The 27,408-nt window shown below is 46.7% G+C and overlaps 1 protein-coding gene across 5 annotated transcripts in view; it reads left to right on the top strand.

The window, feature by feature from the left end:
* The window catches only part of EIF3L (eukaryotic translation initiation factor 3 subunit L), a 115,934-nt gene that overhangs the window by 34,473 nt on the left and 54,053 nt on the right, over window positions 1-27,408 (top strand). For all 5 annotated transcript variants that reach the window (XM_078684155.1, XM_078684153.1, XM_078684154.1 and 2 more), the window contains 4 exons: window positions 1,261-1,432; window positions 1,774-1,928; window positions 2,494-2,664; window positions 16,290-16,423. In XM_078684155.1, coding sequence (XP_078540281.1) covers window positions 1,261-1,432; window positions 1,774-1,928; window positions 2,494-2,664; window positions 16,290-16,423 — 632 coding nt within the window. The remainder of the gene's footprint in view (window positions 1-1,260; window positions 1,433-1,773; window positions 1,929-2,493; window positions 2,665-16,289; window positions 16,424-27,408) is intronic.

Raw genomic sequence — 27,408 nt, 5'->3', positions numbered from 1 at the left:
GTCCACTCTGCTATACCTGGTCTTTCTGTATATATGGATTATGCTATTGTATTGATTTTGTTTTATATGTACTGTGTACATTGTATATTTGCATATTTGCTATCGTTGGTCCGTCCGTGTGCCTCGAAGGCACGGAAAAAAGGGCGGAACTGACGTCATCACGCCGGCGTGGGCCTAATGAGGAGTCGGTGACGTCAGGTGGAGTCACGCGCGAGGTCGTACTCCTGTGACGTCGTCCACGTCTGCGTGCTACGAAGAAAATTTTCGAACGTTGCTGACGCAAGGGGGATATTCACAAGGTGAGGAATCCACAGGCAGATATTGTATCTACCAGAAAAAGCGTTACCGAAGGTAAGTAACTTGTTCTTCTGTACAAAACATTATGCCCGATACATGACCTATTATGAAAATGAACCTCTTTTGTATAGAGGAATTACAACAGATTTGGTAAATAAGGGCATCACCGCTTTTCGGTTGACTTCCACAATTTTTGCAACCTTACTCAGGACAGCAACATATTCTCCCTCCCAAATAGCATAAATTACATAAAACCTGTAGACAAAAACATATATGAAACTAATCATTATAAGAAAATCAATTGGCCCCATCTGAGGCACACTAAGACCAGCTTGTTTCTTCCTCATGGAGCAACATCATTTTGCAGAGTGCCCCATAATGTAGTGGTAATTCTATTACAAGCATTCATCATAGGTACTATCATTTTGTCACACTCCCACATTGGATACCTCCCTCATATTCACTTCAATCATTACTCATCTGTTTGACTACCCAGACACACCATTGTCGGACGCATCACACAAACACTCACTGATGTGTGTATAGTTACAAAAATCCTTCCTAGTATCTGTACTCCAAGTCCCCCACTTTACTCCGTCATTTGTGCTGGGATCTATTGGAGAATTAAAGGGTAACTTGGAGAGGAGAGTATGAAATATCAGTACAGGCCCCGGCGGAAAAAGGAAGTGCATAAACAGGAGATGCAGTGATTGAGAAGAATGAAAATGTGGATAATAGTGAAGATGGAGAAACAGGTAAAACATGAGGGCAATAGAGAAAAGCAGAGACTAGATTTTTCACTTAGGCAAAGGGCACACCTATTTCCTTTATATGTAGCTGTTTGGAGTTGTACGCAAACTGATAGCAGTACAGGCCTTGTGTTGTAGATTGTCGATTCACAGTTGTGAAGCTATTCAGTGAGGCTCAATCTGAGTCTTACGCTTTGTATGTTCTTTCTTCCAGTTTCAGTCTTTTAGCCAGTATCGTTGCAAAACCTCAAAAAAATCAGAGGAGGAGATCGACTTTCTGCGGTCCAACCCCAAGATCTGGAACGTGCATAGTGTCTTAAACGTGCTGCACTCTTTGGTGGACAAGTCTAACATCAACAGGCAGCTGGAGGTCTACACCAGTGGAGGTGAGAAAGCAGCGGTGGAGTTGTAGTGAGAGAAGCTCCTCTCTAGCTGGTGGAGATCTTAAGCAGGGTATTTGTAAGCTTTTCCTCTTTGAGGTTATCCTCAGTAGATTTTACTGTAAACAGAAACTATTTTAGGTGCTTTCAATAGCACACTATTATCTTTGTTACTGGACAGATGTTGCTTAGACAAGTTGTGGGCCTTTTTTATGGCGCAAAATACAGGGGGACCCTGTTTACATCATCACTCGGTGACAATGCACTCAAATTTTCAATGAAGTATTAAATCATGGTTGAGCTGCTCCAGTTTTCAATCACTTTGTGATTTCTCCTCTCCCACTCAGGGGACCCGGAGAGTGTTGCTGGCGAGTATGGCCGTCATTCACTGTACAAGATGTTGGGTTACTTCAGCCTTGTGGGACTCCTACGTCTGCATTCTCTGCTTGGAGACTATTATCAGGCTATCAAAGTGTTAGAAAACATTGAGCTCAACAAGAAGGTGAGTGTACTGAGGCTTGCTCTCCCAGCCATTGGGGATGGAAATAAGATCATACGATGGGCCAGTTAAGGATATCGGGGACCGGGGGGGGGGGGGCAAAAAGGCAATGAGGTGCAGCTGATGAGTAAAGGGATGGCCAAAAGCTAAAGGAAAAAAGGTGCAAGGTTGTCAAGAGAAATGGGCCCTTCTCAGGGACTAGGCTGGCGAATAAGTGCTGAGGCGAGTTAGAAGGGAAGATGGTGCATCTACCAAGTGGAAAGGGTGCCATTGTGGAAGACGAGGTAGCAATTCGAAAGGAGATTGGTGCAGTGAGGCAGGAGGAGGGGGGAACACCTCAAGTGGCGGTAACAACTAAGACTAGGAGAAACTAGTGAGAAGTTGAAGTGGGATGATCTGCTAATTGATGGCATGGCAGTGAGAGTGTCAAATGCTGCTGTCACTCTGTTTGGGCCTTAGGATGTTTGCAAACTGGATTCTGCAGTCCTCCAAAAGAACCAATGCAGCTTAGTGCTGGTGTACTAGTATATGGATCTTATTTACAGTTATGCTTTCTGTTTTCCCACAGAGCATGTACTCCCGTGTACCTGAGTGCCAAGTCACCACCTATTACTACGTGGGCTTTGCCTACCTGATGATGCGGCGCTACCAAGATGCCATCCGCATCTTTGCCAACATCCTGCTGTACGTGCAACGCACAAAGAGCATGATCCAAAGGAGCACATACAAGTATGAGATGGTATGAGCCACTTTACATTCCCTCTTTGTACCTTGCAGATGTTCATCCTGACCTGTGGGTTTGCCACCCTCTTCAGTACTCTGTGCCTAGTCACCACCATCTGTGTTCACTTCCACCCTCCCCCCCATCCCCTCTTCCCAGGGCTCTCTTCAGGATTGTGTGAATCAATCAAGGTAGTGTGTGCAAGTACAAGATGTACAATACTAGCCTTGTCTTAGCACTTCCTCTTCATCTTGCATTACCCATCAACCATATACCCATCCACCCTTCATTAGTTAAGAAGGATGGACAACTGTGATGTGTTTCAAGGAAACTTAAACATAAAGAACAAAACCCACAACTTTTGGCAATGTAAAAACAGCTCTTTACTGTGGCGGCAGGGAGAGTGACCGACCCCACAAAGGTAAACAGTCATTCTCCGTTTGCTGCTTCACAGGCAGCTACTTTTATACACAGTCAAACAATACTTGTTACAAAATATCAAACGATGAGTTACTTGGCGGTTGCAGATTGATTGATTATGGGAATACACAGAATAACCTGTGACCCCAAACTTAACCTAATTCTATACACATCCTTTATTGCAGTTCTAATAATGCTTAACAAACTAAATACTATTCTACTTCTAAATGTGTATATGTGTGGTGAATGCATATTTGCTTGTGCTTTATCATTGTACTCCTCAGCTCTTTTCGAATTCCGTGCGTTCCTGGTAAATTAATCTCCTGGCTTATCATATTTCTTTTTTTTTTTTTTTAAACCATTTGTATTGCAGATGCTCAGACATGAAAAGGGTGACAGTGGCAACAGTATTCAGGCAAAACAAGTACATAGCAAGATACACTTCGTGTAGCCCCCGGTGCCGTAGCAATGCACAGTCCATAAGTCAGTCTGACTGAGTCTTCGGGTCCCTCTCGGTGCACCCCCGCCTCAGCATACCTAGAGGTCACATTAGGCAACTGGGCATCTGCTTTTTACTTTTGTTGAACCCCCCCCCCCCCACCCCCCACCCTCCCCAACAATCACTAATGGGAATGTAGAATCGGTAGTACATCCGCTCACTCAAGGTCTAACATCACAGTCACTGTAAGAGCACATACATTTCGCCCCTTCCCCTTCTCCCCCCCATACCTGGTAAGCAACTGGTATGAAAAACATTCAAGCATGCATAGCGTGATCGACGAGCAATGTCCACTCCTAGTACGTCCTTCATCCTGGACTCGCTCATCGTCCCATTCCGGGTCCACTCACCGGCCTCCCTCCCCAAGACCACTATCCAGCCCATGATATTGCCTCCATTTTGACCAAACCTTTTTGAACTTTTTTGGGCAACCCCTTGACTTATACGTCACTCGCTCTGCCGCCATATAAAGGTCTAGTCCCCTTCTCCATTCATCTATAGTGGGTATCGTCTCAGCCCCCCAATATTTTGCAATGTCACGTTTCGCCACCACTAGGGCTAATGTCAGAAACACCAGTAGGGGGCGGGGAAGGTCAAAATCATTGGTCATTCCCAAAATGGCCAGCTTGGGCTCCTGGTCGAGCGACACAGACAGGACCTCCCGCAGTTCGGTGAAAATGAGCGTCCAGTAAGACTGTGTTTTCACACAGGCCCATAATGTGTGGAAAAAGTCCCCTCCCTCTTGATGGCATCTCAGGCATCTATCGTCCGATGTCTTCCCCATTTTGAACAGTCGCACTCTATCAAAGTACGTCCTGTGAAGCACGTTATATTGGATCAGGCGGAGCCGGGATTTGATAGCCACCTCTCTCGGGTGCATAAGGATTAAGTCCCAGTCAATGTCTTCCAGTGTCCCTACTTCCTGCTCCCAAGTGGTCCTAAGCCTCGCCAGGTCCCCCAGCATGTGGTTCGTGAGTGTTTTGTAGGTGAGTGACACGGCCTTGTGTGGTATCTGTTCCTGCAACAGTCTGCCTTCTAGAGGCGCATATTCTGGCAGGCCCTCTAAGGTCCGAGCCTGTGCCCTCCATGCATGGCGTAGTTGAATGTATTTAAAAAACTGCGAGCGGTGGAGCCCATATTCTGCCCTCAAGGTGGCGTAGGATTTTAGCTCCCCTCTGGCGACGACATCACCCACCGTGGAGATCCCAATGTCATCCCACTGCTTAAAGCCTGTAAGTTTGTGGAGTTCAGAAAGCCACGTGCAGTGCCAGAGTGGGGTCTGTCGGGTGGGTTTCCTATCCCATCCCGTACGTCTCGTCGCCAATTTCCAAGCCCTGAGTGTAATATGCGTGGCTGGGAGTAAGGACCGGCTCGCCGCACCACCATATAGGTATGAAAGCAGATGACGTGGGGCCAGTTTGGTATGCTCCAATGCATACGTTGGGTGGTCCGCCGGGGCGTGGAGCCAATCGTTAATGGGGGACAAGTGTTCCGCCCAATAGTACGCTTCAAGATTCGGCAGTGAGATACCCCCACTGTACTGGTGACGTTGGAGGGTGGTCAGCGCTATCCTCGGCTGTTTACCCAGCCATATGAAAGATCTGAGGTCGGCGTGTATTCTACGGAGAAGACCGTCTGATATCGGATAATATTCGTTCTGTAGGGCATATAAGTATTTGGGCAATACGATCATTTTATACATTGTTGCCCTACCCAGGAGGGTCAGAGGAGGCTTATCATATTTCTATCTCCTGAGAATACAGAATACTTGCCTATGTGCTAAGACCATTAATTCCGACTACAACCAGGGGGGTATGCCCAGATGACCCTCCTATACCTGGGCATAAAACATCTACAAAATGTAAAATGAAAAAAGTATGGAGGGATCAATCACTCTTTTATTTTCCACCAAGGTGCCATCAATTACCTTGAAGTTTTTATGATTTTAAATATTTATGATTTTGTAAGATACACATATCATTCGGCGGGACTCTGGTACATAAATGTACACATGAATTAAACACTAAACATAATATATATAAGACATAAACAAATATATTCTAATCAAACATAATTCATTATCACAACAACAGTACATATACACAATATATACAATACCCTAACTGTTACATATACTCCTGTACACTCCTTAATCCGAGTGATCCTTTCAGAGGTTGTCCTCTTTGCGCAAGAGGTATCACACCTCTCTCTCATTCACTTATGTGCGCCTATAAACTAAAGCCAAATTAAAAAAATGATTGTACTCCTCATATATCTGTCGTCGCGTTTCAGCCCACAATTTATTTTGTCTTCCTCAGGACAAGGGTACACAATATCTGTAGCCTTATCCTAGCTATCAGGATCAAGACTAATCCTTTTCATCAGGGGTATGCAATCCCCCCATAGCGCGGTTCCATGCTTCCTATGGAAACCTTCAATTTTATATGTCGCTGTAATACACAGTAGTAAACTCCGGTCACTGGCCGTTCCTTCACCTCACTTCCTGCCATAAGGTTCCACCATCATAAAGTCCGATCCTCGCTATTCCCCCCCACACCGATGTAGTAGACCATTAATTCCTTCAAACTTGCCAAACACGGGGTTTCCTCTCGCTACGACCTTACAAGTTATTAATTTTGTCTTCAATTGAACTCTTCACCTCTCTCTCATCAGCACGAATTTTTATGCCTGCACAGCTTTCACCAAGTATAACTGTCTGACGCTCTCTACTGTTGTGCCGTTTTTTTATATTTCATTTCTTATATAACCTGCCCCCATCTAGTTGATATTTCAGCACTTTGATCTAAACCTTGGGCTACACTTGGCACTAGGTGATATATGGTCTCCTGAGTATCTACTACTCAAGTTGGTGTCCTTACTGGAAACATCCCTCCTGCCTTGGTACCAGTTCTTCTACAACATGCTAGAACTAACTGGATAGCACAATACATAACCAATCTGGCCACAATAGCTGGCAACAAGGCTCCCGACATCCAGGACGGCAGAAAAGAAAACCTTCTGATAAACCAATTATCTGGGGCACTTTCTTCATCTACTATTTTCTTCTGTAGATTGTGCGAAGTTTGTATAGGCTCTAACAAAGTTCCATTGTCTGCATTGTTTGCTGGGATAAAAGTACAGCAAGCAGTCCCTATCTTGACACGCATTCTTCCTTGCATGGCTGTCATATGGTCAAGTACACAACAGTGCTGCACTATCCTCATTCTCATAGTACGCAGCTCTTCTTTTATGGCATTAAATCCATCTTTTGTAGCGTTGATGCACTTGAAGCTCCCATCAAGCTGTTGTCTTATCCTGAACAAACAGCAAAATGCTTCCAAAGAACAACTGTGGATCATTTAATAACCAATACTCGACTAATATCGCTCCCGGTAGTAGTGCCATAATACTCCTCAGTTCACTTCCTTCAATGATAATGTAACAAACTCATTGGACAGCTCATGAGGTGTTCATGTTAACTTGATGTGTTAAATCCAGGAATTACCAAAACAGGGGTGTGCAAGCTGACCAATGAGCAGAGGCCTCCCAAGTTTGGTGGTAACTGGGCGTACCATAGTTCTCCACACTGCCAATAATAGTCTATGCGACTGGCGGTGCCCCCGTGCATTTGGTGTTGTGGCATTTACGGTGCCGTTTCCGCTGAAACATAAAGAAACCGAATATGACGGTCTGAGGACTTACTGTACTAAGTGTGACATGCAAGGTTATTACCCCGTATTTGTGCACACTTGTCTGCTGCACCCTGACTAACATCAGTACTATTCCATAAAGGCATAACCCTAGAGGAAAATTCGATATCGGAATGCAATCGATTAAGGGCAAAATCCGATGCAGTAACTCTGAATGTTAGCCTACACAAGCACAATCTATGGGTAGAGAATTTACTAAATAATTACACTCAAGGACTGGCATTTTAGTCATAAAAACCCTAAATCTAAGAACATCTATATCCTTTCTGCGGTAGTAGGATGACCTGTTTTCTTCATGCGTGCTATCTCCTCCTTAATGTCCTGCTTATCTGTAAGGATATATAAAACGTCTGTTAAAGGGTCATATTTTGTGGCATTGACTAAAAAATTTGCTACTTTAACATGTGTGAATTGCATTTGGGTCTTAATCCTACACAAATAGAGATGCAGTAGAGATATGTTGGTTGGGGGGGTGGTACTTCTTTAGTGAATGTATCCTATTTGATCCTGTATCATCAGGAATTAGAGAGTAGACGAAACCTGATTCATTAGTACTCTGAACATATGTCTGTGATATGCTGATACCACATATTATCTTGCAATCTGGTATTTACACTGGGACACGTTGGAATTAATAGAAAGTTCTCTTTGTTGGTGTGTTAGATTAGAGCTAGAAGATAAGTTGCTATAAAAGAGCAACAATAGAAAATCTAATATTGAGACAAAAAGGAAAACTAATACTTCACCTTTGTGCCGTTAATCCGAAAAATTGTTGAAAGGTTAAAGGTGGAGGCGGCATTTTTACTATTAAACACTTTTTCTCCCCTCTTCTTCCATTTAGTTTGACTATGCTTGATGTGATGCTGGATTCATCAGTGAGGTGAAACCAATATTTCCTGCCATATACCTTGATGGCAGTGGGGGTCCCCATGATTACAATAAATGGCCTGTTGAATCTCGGCTGTCTCCATTTCTGGACAAAAGTTGCATACAAAAGCCTAGTAATCTATGTGCACAACTGGGACGTCGACCTCCGAGGTGGCGTACTTCTCCTTCCCTTTGGTTACCGGTTTAGAAATGAACTTTGCCACTTTGAATAATTCAGAGTTAAACATGGATTTAATTGTTTAAGATTTTTGCAGTTTTTTTCCCCTTGTACATTACTTCTATTAGCGGGAGTTTGTACATTCATGGATCTATCTCCCTGTCACTATCTGATGGGGTGTCAGCTGATGAGGAGATCCAGGTGTATTACCAAGGGAAAAGAATGCCATTGGTAGGCAATACAACCACTTCTTATGCAACATGGCACATAGCTTGCTGATCTCATTTTTTAGCAGGCCATTTAGGCGCTCAGCGATGCCATCGCTTTGAGGATGATAAACCGAGGGTGATGTATGCTTCCTGGCATTGTCGTAAGATGTGTAAAGATTGCATTAACAAAGGGTCTGTCGTTGTCTTATCTTATTGCTTCTGGAATTCTCCCGCTTGGAATCACCTCGGTAGCAGGTGACCTAGCATTACAATGATCTCACGGTCCTGCTTCAATCCATTGGCAAAAAGTACAAACTATAATATATCAATAGTTGTTGAAACTTTCTAGCATGTCCACAAAGTCGAAATGGAGAGCTTTAAAAGGACCTCGTGGTCGTGGAGTAGTAGAATTTATCACTTTCATTGTGAGGTTGGGAGAGAATGGTTGGCTGACTGTTATGAACCTACATGTTAAGGATATTGTGTAAATTGGTTATAAATCATTCTTGTATTTGCATGGATAAATGATCTCTTGAAATATGGGCCGATTTGCCTAGTTTTTCAATGCTCTCGTCTTCCTTACCTCCTGGTTCCTGGAGTACTTTCTCCTGCTCTTGCCTAATTTTTCACTGTTTCTCCTGATTTCCCCCCATTTTCCGCTCCTGCCTGCTACCCGCTTTCCCACCTCCCAGCACCTTCCCGCCATTTCACGAGTGCAACTGCCTGTAATTACTCTAGTGCCTTATTAAAGCATATAGGAGATTCCTATGCATAACCGGTCTTGCGTCTAAGGAAACCTCTTATGCTCCATCTCATAATGCTGAAATGTACAGTGGTAGTAATAGAATGAATCTGAATATACCGTGAAGACTCTTCCTGCTCCTTGCTTAAAAGCAGCTATCCGTTCTGCTGCTTGTGCAGAATAATGTGCTGGTAGTGTTAACTGCTCTGCTATGTGGAGTGTATCTGAAGAATCATGCTGTTGTGCTTCGACTGCTGCACCTGTCTGTCTCACTTCGGTATCCTGGTCAATAATAGAATTATCAACAAAATGGACAATTCTACTTGGTATAGGGTCCTCTGTTGGTTGACTAGATTCATTAGTAATATATGTTGCAGGGATCTCAAAATCATAAAAAATGCACTAGTCCTGCAGGTCTAGTAACCTACAAAATCTCCACAACCTAATTGAAATGCACTTGATCTCAAACTCTGAAAGCTGAGCAAATGTGACAAATTAACACGATTTAAAAGCATTTTTATTACTCATTTACTTTGTGAGCAATAAAGATGCCTTTAAATCTTACTATCTTGTCACATTTCCTCTGCTTGCAGAGGTCAAGTGTTAGTTTGCATTCCTACTCGCCAGAAAGGGCGAGTAGGACCTAAAAATAGCTCGTCCTGAATTAATCTGACTCGCAAATGCGAGCGGTCGATGGAATTTTTCGAGCCCTGTGTTGCACAGGCATGCGCATCATCCTCAGTCTAGTAGAGTATGACCAAAGAATGTTGCAGTATTCTCTGTACGACTTTTCACAACCTTCAAAGGGGTAGTGACAGTATCACCTCCGACCCTAACACTCTCTGTGTAGTCAGAGTAGTCTTAGCCTTCTTAGGCAAACTCTGCATAGAGCGCTAAAGGCCTTTAGCCATCGGTCTTCACTTTTTAAGCACTGCACTCGTGGCGGCATCCACCTTGCGGGAACGAGCAGCAGCGCCGCCACGTTAATTACAAACATATGGCCGCTGCTCGCTCCCGCAAGGTGGATGCCGCCACAAGCACCAGTGCAGTGCTTGAAAAGTGAAGACAGACTATCGCGATGCTGCTTGCGTGTGGCATCACTTGCCTGAATGCTGATGTAAGCCTCTGCCTGCACTCCCGGGCTATTCTCTTCGGCATCTCCGCAATGAGGAAGCACCCACCGTTGCTCCCCAGGCGTTACTAATAGCTTTTGCCGTGGCCATTGAATCGTCAAGTTTGCGCTTTGCATATTAATAGTGAACTACAACTACCAACATACAAAGCGCACACCATACTGCATGGAAAACAGCAGGGCCCCATTATTTCACCCTGATTGCGGTGGATCATGGTTTACACCTTCGAATAATTATTTTAAGGACTCAGTTGTGCTCGGTAAGTGTGTTATTGTGTACTGTTTGTATCATGCGTATCGGTAGTTACAAATATAGTTTCATAATCATGAGTCTGAGTCAGTTGGTAGTAATGTATTTGTGACTGGTTTACTTCTATACTAACTTTAACTTGCAGCTGTTTAGATCGAGGCGCAGGCGTTACTAAAAGCTTTTGCCGTGGCGATTGAATCGTCAAGTGTGCGCTTTGCATGTTTGTAGTGAACTACAACTACCAACATGCAAAACGCACACCATACTGCCTGGAAAACAGCAGGGCCCCATTATTTCACCCTGATTGCGGCGGATCATGGTTTACGCCTGTTGTGCTCGGTAAGGGTGTTATGGTGTACTATTTGTATGGTGCGTGTCTGTAGCTACAAATATAGTATCATAATCATGAAACGGAGTCAGTGGTACTAATGTATTTGAGACTGGGTTACTTCTATACAAACTTTAACTTGCAGCTTTGTGGATTGCGGCGCAGCACAAGCAAAGCCCAGGAGGGTGGAAACATCCTCTTCCATGAATATCTCAGGAAGTCTAAAATAATAACTTCGATCACAAATCTTAATCAGCATTGCCCTTACACCCAAAGTTCATTAAGATGCAAGACTATCTTGTCCCAAGAGTGCTGAGAGAATCGGGGACTGACACCCTCTTCTTACGCAGAATGCATTTTAGAGCGGGTGCCTACTTGCCCAAGATCACACAAATACGTACTTAAAGAATAAGTTGTTACCTGTTCAAGGTAACAAATGCATCTTCATATGTGGGGTGCCCATGCTTGCCTAAGAAGCTACATGCTCTCGAGGATTAGAGCCTTACATTAAGGCAGTGAAGACATTCTTCTCACTTTATTGTTTAACACACGACCGCACCATTACAAGTGTCCTTGTTCTAACTACGTGGACTTCAGAACAGACAGACTGATTATTTTAGCATTTCTGTGATTTGTCAGGGACCTACCTTTTTACGGACGCTGAACACTCAACAGGAAAGTGAATTTCAAGTCTTCAGACAGTAATTGTAAGAATAAGTCCAATGGGATAAATCGATAGATATGCCTTGTCCTTGGAGTGAATGGGGGCACCTTCAATGGTTGGGGCCCCCTGCGTCACAGGGGCTGCGTTATGCCTCAGAATGTTATGGTCTCCTACACGTCCCTTGGGAATGTGAAGTTTAACAAAAGACCACGGATTGATCGTAGAAAATTGTGCATATCGAAGACTTATGCCTAGTTGAAACGCGACATTAAGGGACGGAATTGTATTCGTTTCAAATGCTTTCTTTACCAAGTTGGTACAATTTCCCCTTTTTTCATTAGTTTTTTTTTTTTACTACACAATGAACATACTAAGTGATGGCAACATTTTGCAGCGACTGCAGTCACGCTCCGCAAACACTACACATTGTACCTCTGGGTTTCATCATGGTTATTTATTTATTTGAAAAGTTATGAGCTGAGTGCCTTCATGGCTATGTAAAGAACACAAATAACAATGCATGACTTTGACTTTCGTGTTACCGGTCAATAGGGCCCCATGTTTCTTATTTACTTTTAAAACGAGCATTGGCCGAACCAATTGTTCTGCCTCAAAAAAGCCACGCGATTACATACAACAAGCATTGGCATAACCAATAGGTCTCGCCTTTGGGACCTTATAAGTGTTTAGTTATCCAGCACAATATCCTTGGTGCAACAACATCAACTGTTGCATGGCTAAACACATATAAGGTCCCAAAGGCGAGACCTATTGGCTGTGCCAATGCTGGTTTCCTTCATGCCACTTGCCTAGCCTTTGGATTTTTTTTCCCATTCCACCCATTTGTCTGGAAAAAATACCTTTATTTCCAGCTCACTCTATACCATATGCTGGGAAAATTCCGCCTATTTGTTCAATTCTTTTTGTTTTAAAAACAGATTTTATTTGATAGATTGCACATATATTGCGACCCCCCCCACATATCTGAAGCAGCCACCAAGCAATACAAAGCATCATTTTCACAGCAATCTGTATATCATTTTATACGGTAACAATATCAAACTGAGAACAGTGAAAGTCCCCCCCTTTCCCTGGAACCCCTCCCCCCCCCCCCCCCCCCCCCCAAGTCTAACAATCCCGTCCCCTTTGGTCAATACTTGGTGGCTCAGGTCAGTATCAACTATAGATCCATAATTATAGCTCAGCACACATTCCCCATTGTAACCTCACGCTCTACCGGAGGGTATAGCCCCAATCCCCTGTAGTCGGGCCACCTCTTCCAAATCCGATCTATTTGTTCAATTCTTGAATGTAACAAAGCACATCATCTTTACAACCATTTAAAAAATATTTTATTATTGAATCTTCTCTATTCTAACACCTAGTGTAAAATACTGCTCAGTTTGATAAACACACATTTCTTTCTTATCTAGTTGTTTACATTTGTCCATATATAAATAAAAACAAAATGGCAGGCTGATTGACCAATTTTCTTATTAAAGAAAAGAGCATGCTCTGGGTGAATTATTTCCTTTTTAGGATTCACTTCCTTGTTTTAGAAGCAGGCAGACCCATTAGGGTACCTTAATTGGCACAGGGATTTCTGTATGTTGCCTTAAATGTTGTTTTTACATTTTGGGTATATATTAGCATTTTTTTCTTGAGTAACCAAAGTTATCTTCCTTCTGTATTGTTTTATTAGTTTTCCTGGGTTTCATCAGAGGCATTTTGTCAGTTGCTGCTTTTTGTTTAAGAATTTATGTAAGGGGTCTTGCTGTGGAGTATTTATTCAGTTCCCTCATGTTTTTTGTGCACCATATAACTTTGAGCTCAATGTGAGACATCTCGTTGTAGTAAAGTGACCTTTGTTCTTTAAATGTTCACCTCAACGTTTTGCCTGGTATTTGATGCAGTTTTGACTGAAGTGCATTGGCTTCCTGCTAACCAGGTCCGCTGTGCCAGTGCTCTTTCCCTAAAACAAGGTAACTGTTCAGTTGTACCCCAATTGGCAACACCTTGTGCACCTCTATGTCCGTAGTAAATGGTACTGGTACCTAGGGCATGGGCACTAAAGAGTCTTTGAGGGCTGCAACATGTATTTAGCCTCCCTATGGGACCGACCAGCAAACTCATGCAGACTGCCATAGCAGGCTGCGTGAAATTATGCCAACAAGTGTGAAAACACAACATGGCACACACCCTGTGTGCAATGCTCACAGGCACTGCATGCAATCTATGTAAGTCACCCCTACAGCAGGCCTTGTACCCCCTAAGACAGGGTGCATTATATTACACGTGGGGACATATCTGCATGAGCAGCTATGCCCCTGTGCTATCGAGATCAATTACTCGATAGCACAAGTGAACAGGGAAGCCATCTTAAGTATATGTACTGGGCACTGGTCATTCCGATTTCCCATCTACATGATGGCTTTACTGAAACCCAAGCAAACACCTAGTCTTAATAAATCCACTACTGGCATCTGTATGGATTTATTAAGACATGCACCAAGAGGACACCTTAGAGGTGCCCTCTGAAAAACCCTTCACTATGTAGTATGCAAGTCCAGACGAACTGTCCTGCAAGTCATTTGCAAGTGACCCTATGCTGTGAATGTTTCTTCCATAGGAGAACATTACCGCGTTCGAGGCTCATGCCCTCCAAGCTGACAGCTGTCATTTTCTACTGTTTCTGTTGTGAAGCTTGACATCTAAAGTACGAGTTTTTGGTTTCTAAAGTTCTATAAAAATGTTAATTTTCTAAATTGGTCTCAAACTTCTTCTTGCGTGTGTGTCTCGTTTATTGACTCTGTGTGCAACAAATGCTTAACACTACCCTTGATAAGCGTACACTGCTCACCCATTCTACCACAAAAAGGCATTTGCGATTATTAACTTAATCCCTTTAAGCCAAAAAGGGTCATTTGGCCTTTCTACATAGTTTCTCATTTTGTTACTCTACATAAAAAGCAAGATTCCCTACCATTTAGTCGCTTTCCAGCTGCTAACCGTGCAGTCGCACTCCCTTCTTGCTTCAGTCACAAGGATCCAAAAAGTGTCTGGTTTGCATGATTTTACCTAATGATGGCAGCAGACCATTAAAACATACCTTTGACAGACTTATTTCAAAATACTTTTAAGTTGAAGGAAAAACAGTCTTCTTTCCACCGTTCCTCCGGGAGCCATGACACGGAGATGTCTGTGAAGAACTGCCACATCATGTTTTTTGAAGAACTTGTAGACGCTGTGTTCAGGCGGCTACTAAAAGATTCCTCATTTAACAGTATGTGAGTAGTGCCAAATAAGTCCCTGAAATTGTTTTTCTTCCGGTTGATTTAAGGACTAACATGATGTAGCAACCCTTGGTCTCATGACTACTGCTGGTGAAACAAACTGCAAAAACAATTGACAAAATGCAGAACAATGTCATACATTCACCCCAGTACAGAGATCTGGGCCTAAAGCCATTGTTTTTTTGCTCACCATGCCATTCCAGTTTGAACCCAGCCGTTTGAACCCAGCCATATGCCAATCAGTCTTTGACCCTGTGGCCCATGGGAACAATCCAGCCCGAACTGCCAAGCCAGGTCCTCCCTGGACTCGAAACAAGCATCCTAGGACCGGTTTCAGGCTTTCAGCCCTCATCAGCCAGGATAGCTTGACTCCAGTGGCATGGAGAGCACAAGACCCACGTCTGGGCATACCTGGCTGAAGAGGGGTGAAACCCCGAAACCGGTCCTAGGATGCTTGTTTGCATTACAGGGAGGACCTGCCTTGGCAGTTTGGGCTGGACTGTTCCCAGGAGGCACAGGGTCAAGACTGATTTGCATATGGCCAGGTCTAAACTGGGGTGGCATGGTGAGCAAAAGAATGATGGATTTAACCCAGATCTCTTGACTGGGGGTGAAGGTTTTGATTTGGTCTGCATTCCGTCCATCAATTGTCTCTTTTGGTGAAAAAACTGGCAGATTACCACGACAAAATGACTGCCCATCTTGTGATTTGAGTATGCCGTCTATATTATTTTTCCTCCTAGTTATCTTTTTTTAAATGTATTAATTTACTTATTATGGTGTTACTGTGCTTGAAAAGAAGCCTCGAAGTCTGTTACAGTGGCAGTTAAAAAAAAAAAATAATAATTGTTACTGGGAAATTTGAGATACCAATGGAAGCAGTCTTTTGAACCATAGAATTCTTATAGCAAGACTGATAGTACTTTGCTTAAGATCACCTATTACCTTGGGTGAATTGCAGTGAGGGATGGGACAAGTAAATGTTGAGTGTTGAAGTATGTTACTAAATGCAAAAATATGCATTTGGTATAGTCCTCTTTGTGATCTCTAAATTAATTGCCCTCTATCTCATCTATCTCGCGGTGACACGCCAGGTGGCGTAACCATGCGCTTTAGAAGTGTTAAATAAATTGAGATTTTTTTATCTTTTGCTTCTCTTTATCTCCTCCTTTACTCCTCCTAAAAATGTCCCTATACTTTTTTCTCTCCTTTCCTTCCCAGTTATGGCATTAGTATTCCTCTCCCCTTCTGGTTCATTGCATTTCTCTGTTCCCTCTTTTCGCACCACCCCACCCCACCCCTTAGTTCCAGTCACCTTGTGGCAACTCATCTCTCCCTTTTGTGTCTTCAGATTAACAAGCAGAGTGAGCAGATGCATGCCCTTCTGGCCATTGCACTCACCATGTATCCCATGCGCATCGATGAGAGTATCCACACCCAACTTCGGGAGAAATACGGCGACAAGATGCTGCGCATGCAAAAGGGGTAAGAGATGTATAACACATCAGCAGGGTGTCCCAACAAATATTAAATTAGCTCCTTAGAAAGTGGATTTATTTAAGACCTAGGGACTCTCCTACGTTTTCCCATGGACCAAAAGAGTTGGAATGTGATGTGACCGAGGGCTGCATTGATGCCAGCAGGGTGGGTTGGGGTTAAGGTGGATGTAAGGGAAGCAAAAAATATATATCTTGTGGCTGAATTGCACCATATGAAACCAGAAAGCAAGGGATTAATCCCGGTTTCCCCACTTAACAAAATTGTGTGATCTTAGTCAATTGTTTTATTTAAATTTCCCTTTTTTTAGGTCGAGGGACCTATAAGCTGCGAAGCAGCTTCCGGTCCGGAGAATTAATGTTACTTGGTAGGGCTTCAGAACCCGCCTCCCTGCCCTGTCTCTCCACCATTGGCTGGCTTCCTAAATGGAGGCCAGCCATTGAAGGAGAGAGCCGTCCCTCCAAAGAAGCTCCGTCTTTTTCGGATTTGGGGGCGTACGTTTTGCTGTTCTTTAGACAGTGACGTTGCCTGTCACTCAAAACAGCAAAACACGCCCCCAATCCGAAAAATTTCAGAAGCTTGAGGCCGCCATTTTGTTTCCTTCGCAGTGAAGGTGAGCTGTTCCTCGCTGTCCTCTTGCCTTCTTCCCCCTGATTGCACTCGTGTTTTTCTTTCTTGTCTTGCCTTCTGCCCCGCTGTCCGTGTATGTTTCCCGCCCCCCCTCCCGCTGTCCGTGTCTCCTTTCCCACCTCCCTCCTCCCGCTGTCCGTGTCTCCTTTCCCGCCCCCACCCCCCCCCGCTGTCGCCCTTTCCGCTGACCCACGCTCGCTCCCAATCCCAAACCAGCCCGGTCATCGCTTATCAGGAGTATTTTTAAACGAGTTGCGAAAGCCATTATTTGCCTGTAGCACGATAATAGCCTCCAGTCCCGTGTGCCAGGACATCCGTGTTTGTTGGGAGTTGGCCCCGGGGCGAAGAAGTGCATTAGCAGTCGCTGGGAGTACTTTAGCTCTTGGAAACTCTAGATCGCTCGTTAATTATCGCAGACATTTTATTCTGCACCAAGGTCCACACCAGAGCAAGACTGGGGCGCGGCCCCCGCTTTATCATACATTTGCCCTCCCCCGTATGCCAAAGCCGTACCGCTGACAAAGATATAGCAGAAGGCGCATTTATCCCGGTACACCGCTCTCTCCTGCTGATGTGTGTGGAGTAAGGACACAGGTTCCTCACAGAGCTCCCCAAAAAAGCTGGCCTTGTAGTTCGACATAAGGTGACCACTGCCTGCGAAACTTTGAGATCTAGGTGGGCAGTTTCCTTTTTTAGGAGACAATTAAAGGGCTAGAGCAAGTACATTAGGGTGGGCATTACGCCGATTTCCTGCAATCCACATATGGTTATTTTATTTATTTTATTTGTACAATTTTATATTGCGCGGATATGGCCCGGGAGCACCTGCAGCGCAACATGGCACAGAGGTGCCCACCCGCCTCTCGCACCCGCAGCATGTGTCTGTACAGAGCATTTGCCCACACATCTTCAGCCAGCCATGGGCACTTGGAGCATGAATGTCTTGGTGTCTGCATGGAGTTGAGCATCGGTGGTCAACGAGTCTCTGCGTCTGGAGACTCAGTCCACTGCAGGCGTCCTCCCTGCTCAGAGATGTGCGTGCGTTCACATGGCCCGCGTGGACTGGCACCCGAACGTCTGAAGACACCCACGGCTGCCGTGTGCCCTTTGCCCTCCGCACCCTCCTTCCTTCTGAGCCTGCCTTCGCTGGTTGTTGTCGCAGGATGGCCAGGACGTGAGAGCCGGAGACTGCAAGCTCAGCCCGCACCCTCCATCTACCTCCTTCCTCGTCCCCCCTCTTTCTGCTGCAGCGCTCAGAGGAACTGAAGGTAAGGAAACGCCTCTCAACTCATTTTCTTGCCTTCTGCCCCCTGATTGCACTCGTTTTTCTTGCCTTCTGCCCCCTGATTGCACTAGTTTTTCTTGCCTCTGCCACCCTGTTTGTGCAGTTTTTCTTGCCTCTGCCACCCTGTTTGTGCAGTTTTTCTTGCCTCTGCCACCCTGTTTGTGCAGTTTTTCTTGCTTCTGCCACCCTGTTTGTGCTGTTTTTCTTGCCTCTGCCACCCTGTTTGTGCCGTTTTTCTTGCCTCTGCACCCCTGTTTGTGCCGTTTTTCTTGCCTCTGCCACCCTGTTTGTGCCGTTTTTCTTGCCTCTGCCACCCTGTTAGTGCCGCTTTTTCTTGCCTCTGCCACCCTGTTTGTGCCGCTTTTTCTGCCTCTGCTCCCCTGTTTGTGCCTTTAGTGCCGTTTTTCTTGCCTCTGCCACCCTGTTTGTGCCGCTTTTTCTGCCTCTGCTCCCCTGTTTGTGCCGTTTTTCTTGCCTCTGCCCCCTGATTGCACTCGTTATTCTTGCCTCTACTCCTCTGATTGTGCCATTTTTCTTGCCTCTCCCAACCTGTTGTGCCGTTTTCCTTGACTCTGCCACCCTGTTTGTGCCGTTTTTCTTGCCTCTGCACCATGTTTGTGCCGTTTTTCTTGCCTCTGCCTTGCCTGGGTGGAAATGCAATCGGTCATGCATATGCGAGCGATTAAGCTATTGGCATTGTAAATGACAATGCCATTTATTTAACGATTAAGCTATTGGCAATGTAAATGACAATACCATTTATTTATGATAAAAAAAAAAAATGTCATGAGCAATGCCAATAGCTCTCCCTTTAATAATGCCGAGACCATTGCATTGTAAATGCTTGTTTCATTATTAGGTCGAGGGACCTATAAGCTGTGCAAAGCGCAGCTTCCGGTCCGGAGATATTATGGTTTGGAGTAGGGCAGTTTAAACCCGCCTCTCAGCTCCGTTCGCTTCCATTGGCTGGCTTCTTAAACGGAGGCCAGCCATTGGAAGAGAAGGGAGTCACTCCAAACAAGCCCCGTCTTTTTCGGATTTGGGGGCGTAAGTTTTGCTGTTCTTTAGCTCGTGACGTCGTCCGTCACTCAGGACAGCAAAACACGCCCCCAATCCGAAAAATTTCGGAAGCTTTGAGGCAGCCATTTCTGCCCGACCACCGCCGCCGGAAGAAGTCCCGTCGTGTGGATCCCCCCATCGGGTGCTCACCCCGCTGTATATTTAAATTAAAGAGGGAGCCTACCCCTCATCAGCCCCGCATTACCGCCGCAGCCCAGGACACCCGAAAATCGTAGCCGCGACCCGGAAGTACAGTGGGCTAGGCAGGTGTGTACTCACTGGATATGATCCCGGTGTTTGTACACTGATGCTGCTGACGTGTGTCGATGCCTGCACCCTGGCGGTGCTGTGTTTTATAGTGTTTGGTGTTGTCTGCATTCCGTGTGGCGCTGGTGTTGCAAGCCGTGACTGTGCGTAGGAGGTAGGCGTGGACGCTGCGACTTCCTCCGAGGAAGCCACAGGTGGCTCGGAGGAGCTTTTCACCTGCTTGTAGGCCGTATCGCCAGGAAGGCGGGGGCCATATTTAGCAGCTGCCTCGGTCGGCCCCACTGCATCCTGTCCACTTCTAGGAAGGCGTGCGGGGGCAGAGCACTGTGCCACCCACTGCCCACCACAGGTGTCACCTGTTCAGGCAAACACGCCGCCCTGCACGTGAGGCCGGTAACCATTCGTTTGAACATTAATTGATGCGACACAATGATTTATCATGGCGCCTCTTCCTGCAGCTGTCGAGCACGTGAAGCGGCTCTGAAGACTGCCAGGGTTTGTAAACGACTCACCACCCCAACCTTAGGCACCACAGATGACTGGCACAGAGCGGGGGATATGGTTATAAAATAGTGCAGCAGGTGCAGTGGAACCGCCGCCCAGGGCTGTGAGCACCCACTGTACTCCAAACATGGTTGTCTTTTGTTACCCAATCAGCAAGCAGTGGCGGCCATTCTCCGTGCCTGAGCCGAGTCAGGCTGATCTGACAGGATGAGGCTGCAGAATCTGGACACGTCAACAAGGCTTTATTTATAGCGCCCGCCCGGCTTTGCATCCGCGCGCAGGGGGCCGGCGCTACCATTGTGTGCCGCTGCAGGGAACAATTAAAGGACTGAAGTGGTAAGTGGAGGGCCCAACCCCGCCCTATGCCACCCCCCACTGTGCCTGCAGTAACCTCCCTGCAGGATGAACTAACGGCCCATGCTGTGAGAGCACAACACTTGACAAAGAGGAACAGCTATGTGTCCAAGCGGCCAAAGAGAAGCTGGAGCAGGCATAGCGGGAGGTTGTGAGCAAGCACTGCGCAAGAGCGGCAGGAGCACCCGGAGCAGGCACAGAGATGCTGAAGCTGGAAGACGGAATCCGCAGTAGACTGGGGCAGGGCCAGACTAGCAGTGCAGGATTAAACTTTCTGGAGCCTCCTAGGCAGTCGAAAGTTCGTCCCCCCTACCCCCTGAAAATTATCTTCTAATGCCCAATGCACCGGACTTTTTTTTACAAACTGCCAGCTGCTAGAAGATGAGCTTTAAAAAGACAAACTGTTATGTAAAATTGATGTAGCTGGTTTTACATTGTGACAGAAAATGGTTATTGTTTAAAATGCATATGTTTTATTGCTAGACACTGATAACACTGAAATCTATATACTATGAAAAAACTGACTGCAGAAAAGGGCTGTTTAGCAGCTAGAGCATCCATTGGCTCTTGTTTAGTAATGAACATTTCTAGTTTGAGTAAATGTCGTTAAATGAGACTTCTTTGCTTTTGATGTGCCAGTTTGACTTTAAAAAATGTTCCTGCAGGTGACTTGCCGTCTCTAAACCATAGACTGCACATCTGACCCCAGGGGTGCGAGTCCACACGATCATTGTATTTTGCATTGTAGTGTTGTACACTTAGTGAAGGGACCCTATGCTGGACTTTTGGCTGCTCTTACCCGGATTCCTTGTTGCACACTGCCTTAGTGTGCCCCTGCTGTGCGGGTTCTCCCTAACGACTCGCCGGACCCGCTCCGCGGGTCCCGCAGCGCGTCTTGGACCGAGGAGGTTGCTGACTGCTTGATAACTGCTGGGAGGTGAGCGGGACAGGCGTTGGAACCGGCGGGGCTGCGAGCTGTTAGGCAGGGACTCCAGCGTCCAGGAGCCCCTGCGTGCACAACCTGAAACACCTGGGCTGCTCTCCCCGCTGGACACGCCCCCCGCCTACGGAGTGATAAGCGGCATTCACTCATAGCGTGCTGGGACCCTATGCTGGACTTTTGGCTGCTCTTACCCGGATTCCTTGTTGCACACTGTGCCTTAGTGTGCCCCTGCTGTGCGGGTTCTCCCTAACGACTCGTCGGACCCGCTCCGCGTCTTGGACCGAGGAGGTTGCTGACTGCTTGATAACTGCTGGGAGGTGAGCGGGACAGGCGTTGGAACCGGCGGGGCTGCGAGCTGTTAGGCAGGGACTCCAGCGTCCAGGAGCCCCTGCGTGCCCAACCTTAAACACCTGGGCTGCTCTCCCCGCTGGACACGCCCCCCGCCTACGGAGTGATAAGCGGCATTCACTCATAGCGTGCTGGGACCCTATGCTGGACTTTTGGCTGCTCTTACCCGGATTCCTTGTTGCACACTGTGCCTTAGTGTGCCCCTGCTGTGCGGGTTCTCCCTAACGACTCGCCGGACCCGCTCCGCGGTTCCCGCAGCGCGTCTTGGACCGAGGAGGTTGCTGACTGCTTGATCACTGCTGGGAGGTGAGCGGGACAGGCGTTGGAACCATCGGGGCTGCGAGCTGTTAGGCAGGGACTCCAGCGTCCAGGAGCCCCTGCGTGCCCAACCTGAAACACCTGGGCTGCTCTCCCCGCTGGACACGCCCCCCGCCTACGGAGTGATAAGCGGCATTCACTCATAGCGTGCTGGGACTCTATGCTGGACTTTTGGCTGCTCTTACCCGGATTCCTTGTTGCACACTGTGCCTTAATGTGCCCCTGCTGTGCGGGTTCTCCCTAACGACTCGCCGGACCCGCTCCGCGGGTCCTGCAGCGCGTCTTGGACCGAGGAGGTTGCTGACTGCTTGATAACTGCTGGGAGGTGAGCGGGACAGGCGTTGGAACCGGCGGGGCTGCGAGCTGTTAGGCAGGGACTCCAGCGTCCAGGAGCCCCTGCGTGCCCAACCTGAAACACCTGGGCTGCTCTCCCCGCTGGACACGCCCCCCGCCCATCAGCCAACGAGCTATCAGTACCAGTGTACTTAGGTTCCCAGTGCCTCCGCTTCGCGGGAGCGTGCCGGGACAAGGGCAGGACCGTCTGTGGCCGTCCGGGGCCGCAGGAGGCCGGGCCACTCCGCTGTCATCTGCATATATCTGCCAGTTTGAGGTAAATAGGGTTCCTAACCCTAAAAATGCTGGATAACCCTAATAACACTGCCTTGAGGACTCCACCGGGCGATGCTGGCCAATCAGTTGTTGGTCCGTTGGATAAGTTCTTTAACCGCCCCGTTCAGTCGATTGACAAAGAACTATCGCTTGCTGAGAGGCGTGCAGAGCGAAGATTATCAATTGAACTTTTGAAAAACTCTGGGGACAAGCGCTCTGGCCAAATTTATCCTGCTTTAGTTGCACCATTGTCTTCATTACATTTACCTGTCTTATCCAAATTGGGTCTTGATGTAACTATTAATGGGGTCAATCAGGGTACTGTGGGTGAATTGATTCCTCTCTGCGCGAGCTCCACAGACACTATAAATTGTCCAACTGAGGTGCGTGCTCCATTGGCCAATCCTAAACCAGGTTTAAAAAGAAAAGGCAATAGCTCATCTAGGAAATGCCTTCCACCAAAGCCACCTCACAAACTCAGGAAAGTTAATAAAAGCATGCACTCTAGCAAGGCAGCCTCCGTAGTGAGCCGTGGGAGAGAAATTATGCAAGAGGGGGCTGTTGTACCTTCTGGTAGTCCAGATCCCAGTTCTACAATCCCTATAGATACAGGGACGGTAACGGTAGATACACAGCCTTGCTTGAGCAGTTTGCTCCCTGAAGTAGAACGGATGTTACGGTCCCTATTGCTTCCATTAGAGGAACGCATTATTAAGCTCACCGACCGCCTAGACCATTTCGAGCAGGCAACTTTAGACAAGGCACTGATATAAACACAAGCTAGGTTGGATGGTAACAGTAATTGTCAGAATACTGCTCAAGTTCCATCACATGCCAAGGGACAAAGGGAACAATCCAACTCTCCTTTACCTGTAAAAACTAACAGTGTGGTGGCAAAGAGACCTCCGAAGTTGCCTAACTCGGCACCTCAGGGCATTGTTGTAAATGCCCCCATTACTGTAGTACCTGCCCAGCCTGTTGTGCAACAGCCGTTGCCTAGAACAAATCCTTTGGTCACATCAGTGGTAGGAGGAGTGGAAGGCACTAATAAGGGTACTGCTATAACATCTGCCCCACCTATTGGAAATCAACCACTAGTGAACAAATCGATACTCCGCCCTGCCTCTACTGTTCCCAGACCGTCCTTACCCCCTTTGAAAAAGCCACCTTACAAGAAACCCCCCATGAACCTCACCCCAGATTCCTTCCCCTTTGTAGCAGTCCTGATAAATGTCCCACCACTTCCACCGGGACAGAGAGAAACCTTCCAGATGCTTAAAAACAAAGCCATGCACTGGTTAAGGGTGAATCGGCCTCTACCTGGGGAAGTTGATGGTCTCATATTGGGAGTGAGGCGTATAGATTGGATAGGTTCCACCACTAAAAACCTGGGGGGGGACTGTATCGTGGTTAACTTTCAAGACCCAAGGGTGGTGGGATGGCTAACGAGACCGGGCTGGTGCACGGGTAAGGGAGGAATTGGTATTGTCGACCTTACTTTTTTTTATCCACGCCCCACTAGTGTTTCAACCTCTTTGATCAACGAATTTAATGGCCCCAGAGGTTGCCCGTGGGCAGGGACTGGTCCAGTTGCCCCATTCTCACAGAACTATACTCATTCTAGTGTCCCGTTCGGTATTGATATGGGCGGGTGGCAAGTTTCAGGGAGGGGATGGTGACAATCCCGTGTTCGCCAGGAAAAAAATAGGAGCTCAACTACTAACAGAGCGGCTGGTATTTCCGAATGCGGAAATTCAAATCCCGCAGCAGAACTCAACCCATTGCCCACTTCAGGAGAGCACATGGATCCAGGTGACACATGGGAACCAGGGGCAGTGCCGACTTTAACCGAGCCTATAAACGCCTGTCCCTTGGTGGGAGTTATAGACCTGGTAGATACCGTCGAGGCCGGTAGCATCCCGACTGTGACGGACCCACTCATCAGGGTTCTCAGTTGGAACGTGGCCGGTCTGGACAGGAAATTGTCCCTGCCTGATTGGAACGCCCTGGTGGAGGAATACTCCATATGTTTGTTCCAGAATACCTGGTGCAGGGGGCCCTCTCATAAGGCGGGCTACTCGTCCTACCATATACCAGCAGTTCAAATAGAGAGTGGTAGAGGCCGTCCTTCGGGAGGCCCCCTTGTCTGGGTAGCCACTGCACTTAATTGTAGGGTGGATGAGCACGATACCCAATGTCCTGACCTTCTTAATATCACATTGAAAAACCCAAAGGGCCAGGTTATCTTAAACATTTTTAACATCTATGCCTGAGGTGTGAAGGGAGGCAGAGAATCCCCCACTATAGCGCGTTTGGAAGCTTTGCTCCGATCCTCGCAACACAAGCACCGCACCCTGGTTGGAGGGGATCTCAATTGCACTTTTGAGCCCCTTGGCCTCGAAGTTTCACAGGACCAAGAGGCTGTTGATGACAGGTGGGGTATACCGGCTCTAGAGCTTTGTCCAATTAAGAAATGGTCGGAAGTGGTGCTCCAGGTTAACTCTATAACAACTGAGTTTGACCTGAGGGCACTTAACGGCAGGACTACCGTCCCGATGACACCTTGAGGACTTGCACTATTACTGCCAAGGCATGGTTAGACCATTTTTTGGGTCTTTATTGTGCCATTGAAGGCCCACTTAACGATCAATTTATCCTTCCTCCCTACTCTTTGGATAGAGACATGGATCTTCTTCGTGCTTATCCAGGTGATTGGGGGGTGTTGATCTCTGCTCTCCTAAATGCCATTATTGAGGGAGGGTCTGTCCCAGAGTCCTGGAAAGGGGCAGAGGTAGTCCCAATTTTTAAAAAGGGAAATTGTGATATACCAGGAAACTATAGGCCTATAAGTCTTATAGATTCGACCCAGAAGGTGGCGGGTAAAGCAATTTTGGGAAGGATCCTTTCTTGGGTGGACGATAACCATATATTATCTGAGATGCAGGCCGGGTTCCGTACAGGCACAGGAACAATTGAACAAGTCTTTAGACTCCTGTTACTGTACTGGAAGGTGGTGGTGCTGGGCAAGGGCAGTCTTTACTTGGCCTTTATAGACCTGAAGACTGCCTTTGACCTAGTTCCCAGGGAGGAACTTTGGAGGGTGCTGTATGGTCTTGGGATGCCCCCATACATTGTGGACCTCCTAATGAAGTTGCATAATGCTAACTATGCACAGGTTAGATGGGGTTTGAATGGGGAGAAGACTGACAAGATTCGGGTAAAGAGGGGTGTCCGGCAGGGCTGCGTCCTAGCACCCACCCTTTTTTCGCTATATGTGAATGGGGTGGTAGACCATTTGCTTGAAGAACCAGCAGATGCCCCCACTCTCTGTGACGTCAAGATCCCAACTCTGTTGTTTGCCGACGACACCCTTCTCATTTCGAAAACACCCCAGGGCCTTCAGAAGCTCCTGAACCGGTTTCAGGATTTTTGTGTAACGAGAGGTCTTGTTATAAATGTAGAAAAAACCAAATATCTAGTCATGCATCCCCCCAGAAAACTAGGTCGCCCCCCCATCCTGAATTCTATCCCCCTTGAAAAGGTTTCTGAATTCGACTACCTGGGAATTCGGCTGAGCGATGGTATGAATTGGATGCCCCATACCAACAAAATGACACTGGTCCACAAAAGGGTGGGGGGAGCCTTGTTAAAGGAGTACAATACCTCATCGAAACACTGTGTATCTCCGATCATTGATATATACGAGGCTAGAGCAGTGCCTGCATCACTTTATGGAGCGGAGTTATGGGGTCTGGGCAATATGGAGTCCCTGTCTAAAGCGGAGAACAAATTTATTAAGGATTTAATGGCAGTCCCGATGAGCACCCTGACAGTCCCGGTGCTTATGGATGCGGGCTGTAAACCAATTAAAGACCTGGCCCGCCTCCGGCCCCTCCTACTGTGGGCCCGACTGTGGAGGGTCCCGGAATTAAAATCCTATGCAGACAGAGGTAATGCATTCGGATGGCTGGCAGAAGATCAAATGGCTCAGGGGTATTAAACACCTCCTCGGGGAACTAGGTCTGGGATCCTGCTGGTCTACTCACTCAGCTCCCCCGAAGGAGTCTCTGAAAAAAATATACTGGGATTGGGTGTCCTCAAAGCTTATGAGCAATCAGCATCACTGCAATTCCACCGCAGCATATTTGAGGATCAAAGATGTTACTGCCTTTGAACCCTTTTTGGATATTATTACCATTCCAATGGATCGGGCCCTGTATATTAAATTCAGACTAGGAACTCTACCCCTAGCCGACTTCCTTTCCAGATGGAACTCGAATAAGCAGGTTTCACGCAATTGTGCCCTTTGTCCTGACTGTTGTGAAACAGTGGCACATTTTCTCCTTGATTGCCCTGACTACGCGCGCCCAAGATCTTATTGGCTAAAACCGCTTTGTAACGAGATGGGTATTCGCCAGCATTCGGTGGCTTTACGTATTTTACTGACCAATACTGCTCCCCTTATTGTTTGTGCTGTTTCTAAATTTTTAAAATGGGCTTGGTTGATTCGCTTAAAAAGACTGTCCTTATCGATTTAATGCTTTTTTTTAAATCTATTTATTCTGTTTTTACCATTTGATGTTTTTCTGTACAGTCTGTGATTTTTGATGTGCTGTTTTATATACTTCTGTAATGCTTTTATGATATATGCATATC

Source organism: Lissotriton helveticus, chromosome 1_1 (genome assembly GCF_964261635.1).
Source record: "Lissotriton helveticus chromosome 1_1, aLisHel1.1, whole genome shotgun sequence".
Taxonomy (NCBI): domain Eukaryota; kingdom Metazoa; phylum Chordata; class Amphibia; order Caudata; family Salamandridae; genus Lissotriton; species Lissotriton helveticus.
This window is presented reverse-complemented; position numbering and strand designations above follow the sequence as displayed.